Below are 11,621 nucleotides of genomic sequence, written 5' to 3'. Positions count from 1 at the left end.
CCCCAACACCTGCGATCCTCTGCAGCTGAGGGGGTGAGCAGCAGCGAGCCCAAAGAATAGCTGGAGCATCCCTTGGGCCACACGTATGCCCTGGTGACAGCAGATGGCACGGTGCTGGGGGGGATTGGTCTGGGGGGCCATGGGTCACCTCCCGGGCTCCACCAGGCAGTGATGGGAGAAACAAAGGCCAGAGGACGTGCGGAAGACAAACAGGTTTTTTTTAAAGGTTTTTTTTTTTTCCTTTAATTAGCAAATTTCTTCTTATCCTCGTCAAAAGAAAAAACACCCCCACGTCCCCTACATGCCCACCGCTCCAGCTGCTGCAAGCGTTCAAAGGCAGAAAGTTGAGAGATGTTTAATGTCCTGGCTCAGGGGCAGCTGAGTCCACTCCACCAGGGCACACGCCGGGGGGTTTTGGGGTGCCAGGCGTCGCGTTACAGATGCCACCAGGTGTGGGAAAGGCAGGTGCAAAATTTGGTGACGTGCTCCTGCCAGGAGCACCCGAAATCCCCCAGGAAAGCTGCAGCCCAGCTCCTTGGACAGCAAACGCAGCGGTGGAGGACATGGACGTGCCTCGAGATACGCATTGCGTCCCCAAGGCATCGCAGCCAGAATTGGGGTTTGTGCCGTGGCTCGGTGATGAGGACACGACAGGAGAGAACCCACCACCCTGTGCAATGAATTTGGAAGCTATAAATAAGAGCACCCCACATTTTGGGGGACCCAGTGCTGACCCTGCACCCTGGCAAAGCTTGGGTGCCTCAAAGCCCCACCACGGTCCCTGAATTTCCCAGTGCTTCTGCCTTCACTGCAGCAAGCCAAGGAGCCCCACCTGCAGCATCCCGGTTGGCATCAAGGCAACGGGGAGATGGTGAAGTGGCAGAGGGGCCAGGAGAAAGGGAATGGTGCTTGGGGGGCTTAGCTCAGCCCTTCCTGTGGCCGCAAGGCCAGCACCAAGCTACGAGCCCCCTTCACCTCTCCCAGCTATCACCATCTTCCCCCTTGAGGCCATTGCACCATCCCCACCTCCGTCCCCGCTGCTGCAGCCCTTATTTACAGGGAAGAGGTGGGAAAGGATTTTTCTGGGGGTGCCCCGGCCCTCCTGCTCCCCATCCCTTCTCCGCTGGCACAGCCCTGCCTGCGTCACCCCAAACCAAGCACCCTCCGCCCTTCCCTCTCAGTGCAATGGGAGGGGAAAGGGAGGAGGAGGAGGAAGGCGATGAAGAACCGTCATGTGAGCTCGTTGCCTGCTAACGCCAAGAGTCAAAGGGCAGCGCTGCCTTCCCTCCTCGGGGCAGCCCTTTTTGGGGGTCTGGCAAGACGACCGTGCTGTGGGTGCTGGGACACGTTGGTGGTGCTCCATGTCCCCCCACCCCAGCCCTGTCAGTGGGGCAGCGCGTGGGGTGCATGGGGCTGGGCGAGGAGGTGAGGGGGTGGGATGCGTGCAAGTGCCCGGGTGTCTGTATGCACGGATTTTGGCAAGAGGTCATTGAGGTTACATGATGCAGCATTTGTTCTTGTGGTTATGAGGGTCCTTAAATCGGAGTCTCTGCTTTGGTCGGTATTTTTCCAAGTACGTCAGCTGCTTGCTGTTGATGGCTCCTCTGCGCTTCCTGTGGGGACAGAGAAGGGCCGGCACAGTCAGTGGTGGGGCAGGAGAAGACCCCCCATCCCGAACCCATCCCTGTTGGGGAGCTGAACCCCCTTGCCTGGAGTAAGAAGGGATTTGGAGGCTGCAGCCTCATGTGTCCTCCAGGGATGGACACAGGCCCTGACCCCAGCATCTTGCTCATCTGCCCTGCAAGTCTTAGGACATGGAGAGCCAGAGAAGAAACACGTGGGGAGGCTGCCCAAAGCGGGGTGCCTGCCAAAAGCCTCCAAAGGATGCTCTCGGATGCCTCCCCAGCATCCTGCAGCCCTGATGCAAAGACACAGGGTGCTTGGTGCTGGCCCCTGCTTTTCTTCCATGCCAAAAGGTGAGAAAAGCAACCCCGGCGCCCCATAAAAACCCTGAGGCATGCCAGATCTCTGTTCCTTTGGAGAGGGGCTACTTTCTCCCCCGACACTGAAACGCTGCTCGACTTACTGTCGGATGAACTGGATGGCGTCTTCGTACTTCATCCCGCTCTCAATCAAGGCCAGCGCGACGAGGACGGGAGCGCTGAAAGGCAATGGCAGCGGCGGTCACTCCCCAGCCACATGGCCCAGAGGCTGACATCCCGTCCTGGGGCGGGGGGACACGCCGCAGGGCCGTAATGGTGGCATTGCGGGTAATCACCTGTGCTGGCTTCTGGTTTGTAATTTCTCGCTTTTGGGCTGCAAGTGCTGCCCCAACAAACGGCTGATTTTAGGGGTAAAAGCCCCAGGACGGGGCTGGCAGCTGTTTGCTGCTCTTCTAATGAGCCTGAGGACTTTGGAGGCAAATCTAGCGGAAAAGTGGATGTAAATAGACATGCAAAACCTGACCTGTGGCGCGGAGAGCAGCAAAACACAGCAGCTCTTGAAATCATAGAATCATAGAATCATTAAGGTTGGAAAAGACCTCTAAGATCATCGAGCCCAACCATCAACCCAACACCACCATGCCCACTAAACCATGTCCCTAAGCGCCTCATCTACACGTCTTTTAAATCACTTCCAGGGATGGTGACTCCACCACTTCCCTGGGCAGCCTGTTCCAAGGCCTGACCACTCTTTCAGTAAAGAAATTTTTCCTAATGTCCAATCTAAACCTCCCTTAGCGCAACTTGAGGCCATTTCCTCTCATCCTATCGCTTGTTACTTGGGAGAAGAGACCAACACCCACCTCGCTACAACCTCCTTTCAGGTAGTTGTAGAGCGCGATGAGGTCTCCCCTCAGCCTCCTCTTCTCCAGACTAAACACCCCCAGTTCCCTCAGCCGCTCCCCATCAGACTTGTGCTCCAGGCCCTTCACCAGCTTCGTTGCCCTCCTCTGGACACGCTCCAGCACCTCCATGTCCTTCTTGTAGTGAGGGGCCCAAAACTGAACACAGGATTCGAGGTGCGGCCTCACCAGTGCCGAGTACAGGGGCACGGTCACCTCCCTGCTCCTGCTGGCCACACTATTTCTCATAGAGGCCAGGATGCCATTGGCCTTCTTGGCCACCTGGGCACACTGCCGGCTCATGCTCAGCCGGCTGTCAACCAGCACCCCCAGGTCCTTTTCCTCTGGGCAGCTTTCCAGCCTGTAGCGTTGCCTGGGGTTGTTGTGGCCGAAGTGCAGGACCCGGCACTTGGCCTTGTTGAACCTCATACAATTGGCCTCAGCCCATTGATCCAGCCTGTCCAGGTCCCTCTGCAGAGCCTTCCTACCCTCGAGCAGATCAACACTCCCGCCCAACTTGGTGCCATGGCTCCCGGTTGTAGCGGGAAGCATTTTGCAGTATTTCCATGACGAGCTCTTAGCAAAAGCAAAATTGCCGTGGGGCACTGGCAGGACAGCACCGAGCAACCCAGGTCCACCCTGGTGCCCAGGATTTGGCCATGAGAAGTGCAAGGGGGAGCTCAGGCAGCAGCCACACCCATCAATGCCTATTCCCACTAAGGTCTCCACTGCATGCAAAACCCCTGCTCTAAGGTGGAAGGAGGAGAGCAGGCATGGTTTTCCTTCTTCCCCTTCATGGGTGGGGTGGCAGCTGGGGTGCCGAGCTCTGACTTACCGCCCCAGGCCGGCCACGCAGTGCACGGCCACGCAGCAGCCGGGGTCTTCGCAGAACTTGGTCTTCAGCAAGTTGAGCCAATCTTCCACTATCTTGCTGGGAGGAGGCGCTCCATCGTCGAACGGCCAATCCTGCAAGGTGGGGGCAAGGTCAGGGGACGGAGAAACACTGTCAGACCCTGGGGAAAAACTCAGGGGATTGCTTTTTACTCAGGGCGATGGTGTTTTGGACCTCGGCAGCAGGGAGGCGGATGCGTGTGCCGGCAACCGGGCTTGCACACAGCTCCACAGGGATGTAGCAGCTATACAAGTCTAGGGGTCCTCCCATCTCCTATGGACAGGTTCAGCCTTCAGGAGCACCTACAGGACCCGCAACATGGTCTCCATGTCCTCCTGCCTCCGTGGACCACCTCTGTGGTCCCCGTTCGGATGACCGCGCTGAGCTCTGAGGAGCCGCAACCCCCTGCCAGCTCCTGTCTAAATCCAGCACTTGGGAGCGCAAAGCCACTTTGTAGGAAGTTTGAGCAAAGGTGGCTTGGAGACGGCTGAAATCTCAGGGCCTGACGCGATGCCAAAATTCAGCTTGCTGCAACACATGGGAGTGAAAGTGAACACACAGCCCTGAAAGGATGCTCTGGGGACCCCCAAACACAGTCCTAGAGAGAGCCAAAGGGAGGGAGGGAGACCCCTCCAAATGGGGCCATTTAAATAGCATCCTTCAGGAAAGGCTCTTACGGGGCAAAAAAAAAGCGCCCATCTTCTTCCAAGCTTCACCCTCAAACTGCATGGACTCAGCATTGGAATTCGGTGACAAAGTGGATAAAGCAGGTGGTGCATTAAGCACTCCCCGGCCCTGGGCTCTGCTATGGGGGAAAAGTGTCACCCCCCTTGCCTGTGACTGCTGCAGCATTTTGGGGAAGGGATGGTCTCTCCTCATGGGCACTGGTAGCCAGTCGAGGCTGTATGTCTCTCCCAAAATAAGGAATTCTCTCCCAAAATGGATTTGGCAGGAGGAAGGTGGCCACTGGCTACACAGGAGTGGGAGAGGGGGACGGACAGCGGAACATCGCTTGGAGGGGACGTGGCACAGCGATCCCCGGAGTGGGAAGCATGGGGCTGTAATCCTCATGTTTGAGGAGCGAGTCACTAAGCTGGAGTCATCCTTGGCGTAAGATGGCAAAAGAAGCTGCTGAGCTTCACTTCAGTGTTTGAACCTGTAATGTGATTTCAGTATGGCTTCGCTAGGAAAGGAGTGTGCTGGGCTTCAAGGGTACCCATCCTGCAAGATCATCTCCTTCCCATGGCACGCGGAAAGCACTGCTTCAACCATGAGCGCAGGTCACCGGGCTTGCACTGGGGATGACACACCGTACCAGAAAATCATTGAATTATAGAATGGTTTGGGTTGGAAGGGACCTTCCAAGATCATCTAGTTCCAACCCCCCTGCCATAGGCAGGGACATCTTTCACTAGATCAGGTTGCTCAAAGCCCCAACCAGCCTGACCTTGACCACTTCCAATGATGGGGCATCCAGCTTCTCTGGACAATCTGGTCCAATGTCTCATCATCCTTATCGTAAAAAAATTCTTCCTTTCATCCAATCTAAACCTACCCTCTTTCAGTTTAAAACTGCTGCCTCTTGTCCTGTCACTCCATCTTTCTCATAAGCCCCCTTTATATATATTGAAAGGCCACAATAAGGTCTCCCTGCAGCCTTCTCTTCTCTCTCTTCTCTTCTCTTCTTCTCCAACCCCAACTTTCTCAGCCTTCTTCACAGCAGAGGTGTTCCAGTCCTCTGACCACTTTCATGGCCCTCCTCTGGACTCGCTCTAACAGGTCCATGTCATTCTTGTGCTTGGGTGCCCTGAGCTGTACTCCAGCTGGGTCTCATGAGAACAGAGTAGAGAGGGAGAATCACAGAATCATTAAGGTTGGAAAAGACCTCTAAGATCATCGTGTCCAACCGTCAACCCAACACACCATGCCCACTACATCATGTCCCTAAGCACCTCATCTACACGTCTTTTAAATACTTCCAGGGATGGTGACTCAACCACTTCCCTGGGCAGCCTGTTCCAAGGCCTGACCACTCTTTCAGTAAAGAAATTTTTCCTAATGTCCAATCTAAACCTCCCTTGGCTTGAGAGAACTTGAGGCCATTTCCTCTTGTCCTAACACTTGTTACTTGGGAGAAGAGACCAACACCCACCTCGCTACAACCTCCTTTCAGGTAGTTGTAGAGAGCGATGAGGTCTCCCATCAGCCTCCTCTTCTCCAGACTAAACAGTCCCAGCTCCCTCAGCTGCTCCTCATAAGACTTGTTCTCCAGACCCTTCACCAACTTCGTTGCCCTTCTCTGGACACGCTCCAGCACCTCAATGTCCTTCTTGTAGTGAGGGGCCCAAAACTGAACACAGTATTCGAGGTGCGGCCTCACCAGTGCCGAGTACAGGGGCACGATCACCTTCCTACTCCTGCTGGCCACACTATTTCTGGTACAGCTGGCCACCTGGGCACACTGCCGGCTCATGTTCAGCCAGCAATCACCTCCCTTGACCTGCTGGCCACGCTTCTTTGGATGCAGCCCAGGATATGATTGGCTTTCTGGGCTGCAAGTGCACGTGGCTAGCTCATGTCCTATTTTTCATCCACCAGTATCCCCAAGTCCTTCTCGGCAGGGCTGCTCTCAATCCATTCGGCACCCGCTCTGTACCGATACTGGGGATTGCCCCGACCCAGGTGCAGGACCTTGCACTTGGCCTTGTTGAACTTCATGTTCCCACTCCTCAAGCCTGCCAACGTCCCTCTGGATGGCATCCCTTCCCTCAAGTGTATCTACTGCACCACTCAGCTTGGTGTCATCTGCAAACTTGTTTAGGGTGCACGCAATCCCACCGCCTACGTCGTTGATGAAGATATTAAACAGTATTGGTATACCCAATACAGTATATCCATCCTGCACCATAAACCTTCCTACAGTGAAACCCACACAGCGCCGGTTTCCCGGCAGGATTTCTGCCCCATCTCCAACCTGCTGGCAGAGCTGCCGAAGCGCCGAGTGCTGCCTGGCCGGGAGGAGGATCGGCAAAGGAGGAGCCACCGGTGAATGTGGCCTCCAAGCAGATGTCCATAGCACAGGACACCTGCATCCAGTACGACTCAGTAATCACCGTCAGCTTTAGAGATTGCTCGGGATCCCCTGCAGCACGCGGAGGAGCTGAAAGCAGAGGAGGCATCCAAAACCCTCCAGGGAGCACGTCCAGGATGGAACCACCGTGGGCATCGCGGCTGCGGATGCCAGTGCCCAGGCACACCGCACCAGTCAGGCCTTGACCAGATCGTGCATATTCCCCAAAGAAAGGGATAAGACATATATAGTCTATATATCACATATTCAGACTAGATATAAGGAAGCAATTTTTTACACTGAGGGTGGTGAAACACCGGCACAGGTTGCCCAGAGAGGTGGTAGATGCCCCATCCCTGGAAACATTCAAGGTCAGGCTGGACAGGGCTCTGAGCAACCTGATCTAGTTGAAGATGTCCCTGCTCACGGCAGGGGGTTAGACTAGATGACCTTCAAAGGTCCCTTCCAATCCAAACTATTCTAGATTCTATTTTATATATTTGATATAGGTATATAGAGATACATGTACAGAGAGATGTCTGTATCTGCATAGGTATATCTATCCATAGATACATAGGATGTAGATATTGCTCTATATATCTTATAGTTTCTATATAGTTATAGAAACCTGTATCTTATATATAGAAACTATATAGTTTCTATATAGTATCTTGCATAGTCTCTATATGTATAATATAGATATCTCCCTATATAAAACATATCCTAGATATAGATATCTCTCTACATAAGGTATGTAGAGAGGTATGTATATCTTAGATATAGAAACTCAGACTGAAGGACTCCTGCCAGAAACAGGGTAAAAGGCAGAATTTGGTCTATAAGAGAACAGAGATGACCTCCTACATACAGATCCTATATGTAGGATACAGCTATCTTTCTTTGTAAAATATATCCTACAGAGACATAGCATCTATATCTAGAGAGATCTGCATCTGGGGTACCGGTATCTAGAGAGACATAGGATCTATTACCTACCTATATCCCAGAGGATCTAGGATATAGCTCTATAGGATATACATTACACAGAGAGAGCTCTACAGAGAGGACCTACACGCAGAGGACCACCCCAGGAGACAGGAGGCACTTCCAAACCCTTTCCTAAATAACGAGCAGAGCCTCACTTTTCCAGCTGGAGCTGAACTCTCTGGCAGGGCAATCACGCCTGACATCATCTCCAATTACTTATCAGCCGAGAGGCAGCCCAGGCAGCTGCCTGCTCTGCCTCCTTGCCTTTTTCCTGCTTGCTGCCTGCTCCCCTTCATCCCCCAGAGCTGCCCCAGCCGGCTGCTGGAAGAGCAAAAAAACCTGCACCTCCCCCAAGATAAGATAACGCCGGGGGTAACGGGAACCACGCGCATCTTCCACGTGGGATCAGGTGCTTTCATCCCCTGGATGCTTTAAAGCCCGAGCGACGGGCAGGGAAGGCAGGGAAGGCAGCTGCCGACTCAACCCTATGAGTCACAGTTTCGGGTGCGTGGGCAGCACTTTCTTTTTTTAAAGCACCAGCCCTATCTCAGCCCGGGGAGCAGGGAGCTCACCCGCCTCGCCCCGAGGATGAAGTTGGGCTTCAAACCCTGCTCCTGGGCAAGCGTGATGCCAATTTGGTCTATCCGAAACGCGGGGTGTTTAGCAGACCCCAGGGATGGGGATATTTAAGCAGAAGGGGCGGGCAGCTCCCCCAGCACCCATCCCGCTGCCCACCTACCATGACGGTGATGCCGTCCTTCTCCAGGGGGGTCTTGTCGTAGGTCACTTCGCACACTCGCACCACTGTGGTGGCACCGTACTTCTTCAGGTCCTGGGGAGGGAAGAAGGAGGGGTCTGAAAAAACCCTGCTAGTCGCACCCCACTTAACCCCAACACATTCGAGCCCTGCTATGACCACACGGACCCCTATTGACACTAAAACAGTGCCGTGCCCCATCTCCGGACCCTAGAGCAAACCCCTCCGTGGTCCATCCAGCCTGGGAAGCACAAGGAAACATTAAATCCCAGGGCACTAAAGCTGCGTGGCCACGGTGGGATTTTTACCCAGCACCTCCACCACTCCTTGGAGTCACAAGTGCCAACGGGGCCGTTTATTTTTAAGCCCCGATGGCCGCACCAGCAGGGACTTTACACCCCAGGCAAAGAAACATCCCTGACACAGGTGCAAATCCCCCAAAAGATAAATAATTTGCACCTGGCGAGGTCGCAACTCCCACTGCAGAAATGCACGGAGGCGGCTGGAGGGGTTGTAGTGCACCCCGCCGATGGTGCTCAGCATCCTGCAGATTGCTCAGGGGCTCCTTCTTGACCTTGTTGCCGTATCCCGTCATGACTCCAATGCACTGCAGGCTTGGGTGTGGGACTTGGGCTGTTTCCAGCGTGGCTTATCGCCCGCCGCACGGATTGCCCCCAGATTATGTGCCGGCATACCGGCTGCATGGGCACCACGTGAGATCATCCCCTTCCATGATCCATCTCCTTCCTTCCCCATGTGCGCTCGCCAGACCACAGCAAACCCCTACACACATCGCAGCTCAGCCAAAAATCTAAGAAGCTGGAGGAAAGGGGAATTTCCCTCCTTCCCACCGTGCCATCCCCATCGCCTTGTGTGCAGCATGCAGGGAATGGGGTGGCCATCCCCAAATCCCAACCACCTTGCTGTGGCTCTCCAAGCCGGTGGCACTCACACTTGTTTTTTCGGGTGTGCATTGGGAGGGTTTCCTTGAGACTGGAGGATGCCTCTAGTGCCAGCACATCAGACCTCAAGTCGGTTTAGGTCCAAGGCAAAAACCCTTTGCCAGGTTCACACACAGCCCCAGGTTCCCCCATGAACGCAGCAACATCCCAAAACGCAGAAGCTGCTTGCGCCGGCTCGACCGAACCTGCAGGATGTTGCCTTTCCCCCAGGCACTGATAAAAAAAGTCGAAGCCTTTCGCCCTGGACCGCAGACACACATCCATTAATCCCTCCCTAACTCCCGGCAGCTGCCAGTGCCGGAGGCAGCACTCCCAGGCAGGGCACCATCGCTGGCTCATGCAACACCGAGCTCTCCAACTCCTTGCTCACCATCCAGTGCACTCTGGCCATTGGAAAGACTCTGGGATATTTGGGATGAAAAGTCCTTACTGAGATGCTGGGAGATGCAGGGGATCCATGTGCATCACTGCAAAGCCCTTTCACGTGTTGTGCTGGTGGAGCTGGCAGGGGATGCAACAGGAACGGGGAAACTCTGCTCCATCTCTGCTGTGCCAAAAACCATGCCTGGGGTCCTCCAAAACATCCTACCCCAATTAGCCGGCAGTGATTGGACCCATCGCCCCGGAATGCCACCGAAGGCCGTGGTACCAAAGAGGATGTGCCGCTGCCTCATCCTACACAGGATTGATCCCTGTTGCATCTCAACATCGGCTTTTAGCCCCAAAAATGCGCAGCTGGGCCCTGGTCCCCCCCTTCCAGCCTCCCCTCCTTACCTCCAAGAAGGTGCTGAGCGTGGCATTGGTGGGGTTGTGGGTGATCAGGAACCTCATGTTTTTGTAGCAGACCTCCACCGGCGCAGGGCGGTTCATCCGGGCCATGGTGGGACGGGAGGAGGGTGAGGTGGTGCTGACAGCGGTGGGGGAAAAACCCAAGAAAAGCGTGGCGTGAAGAGGAAAAAAAAACCCAACAACTCCTCTGCGCTTAAAAAATAAAAATAAAACAGGATCGAGAACTCAATATACAGACGTTGTGCAAATAATCCCAGCTCCTGGGAGCGCGCCGGCTTCTTCGACACACCGCAAGCCCCCCGCGGGAAAAAGCCAAACGGGGAAAAATAATATTAATGATAATAATAATAATAATAATAATAATAAAAAAAAAAAAATCCCTTTGCTGTAGTGTCGGCGTCCTCGGTGTGTGTGCGACGGCGAGCGGCTTCCGCCTCCGTTGCCGCGCGCTCCCTGGCGCTCTAGAAAGGCCTCTGCATACGGGGGGGTGGCGGTGGCGGGAGGGTGACCCCCGTCACGTTACCCCATCGGGGTATGTGGAGTACTTGGGGGTGGCACGGGGGGCCGGGAGCCTACGGGGCTGCGTCGGCGGCGTCCGGCAGCGGTCCCTCGCTGGGGCGATCCATGCACGGGAGCCTTGAATGGTTGAGTCGGAGGATCGGGATGCCGGGCGAGATGAAGCGAGGCGGCCGGGTGCTGCTTCACGGGGCGGGCTGCCGGGGGCCGCGGGGCTCAGAGCTGCTCCTCAGCACCTCCATAAATCCCGGCGGAGAGCGAGGCTGCAGGGGAGGGAAAGGGAAACACGGTGGTAAAGGGTGTCCTCCGCCCCAGGCTGGCTCCAAGGAAGCCCCCGGATGGCGCGGGGGGACACGTGTCCCCGAATGTACCAGCACGCGCCGCATCCCTGACCATGCTCATCTTCGCAGGAGATCATAGATTAGAAAGCGAGGTGGTATTTAAAGAAAAAGCTGAAATATCATCTGAAAAGCTGAAATGGCACTGGAAAGCCAGGGGGGCAATCTCCCCCGCAAACGGAAAAAGCGCATGGCAGGGAAGGGGTTTGCCCTCCCGCCACCCAACATCAGCACCCAGCTGGTGTATTTAAGCACCCGAACCATGCGAGCTGACCCCTCCCCGGCACCCATCCTGTCCTCCCAGACCTCACCTTTGCGTCCCCGAAACGCACGGCGAATATTTCTGCCCCGAATGCGGCGCTCTGCCCGAAACCAGCCGCTGCTGCCCCTAATCGGCCACATGCTCCCGGCACTGCTCGAGCGGCTAACGGCCACCAAATGCACCTCTAATGCTCTTAGACCAAC

General features: G+C 55.2%; 1 protein-coding gene across 1 annotated transcript; it reads right to left on the bottom strand.

Annotated features, from left to right (window-relative positions):
• Positions 1 to 239: 239 nt before the first annotated feature.
• PTP4A3 (protein tyrosine phosphatase 4A3) lies at positions 240 to 10,524 on the bottom strand. Its single transcript, XM_075141075.1, has 5 exons — positions 10,288 to 10,524; positions 8,534 to 8,626; positions 3,681 to 3,811; positions 2,087 to 2,161; positions 240 to 1,613 (listed from the first exon to the last, which is right to left on the bottom strand). Exons 1-5 carry the CDS (start codon positions 10,390 to 10,392, stop codon positions 1,496 to 1,498), a joined length of 522 nt encoding a protein of 173 aa, XP_074997176.1. The 5' UTR covers positions 10,393 to 10,524; the 3' UTR covers positions 240 to 1,495.
• Positions 10,525 to 11,621: the final 1,097 nt, after the last annotated feature.

This window comes from Calonectris borealis, chromosome 2 (genome assembly GCF_964195595.1).
Source record: "Calonectris borealis chromosome 2, bCalBor7.hap1.2, whole genome shotgun sequence".
Classification (NCBI taxonomy): domain Eukaryota; kingdom Metazoa; phylum Chordata; class Aves; order Procellariiformes; family Procellariidae; genus Calonectris; species Calonectris borealis.
The sequence above is the reverse complement of the archived record's forward strand: the minus strand, read 5'-3'. Positions and strand labels throughout refer to the sequence as shown.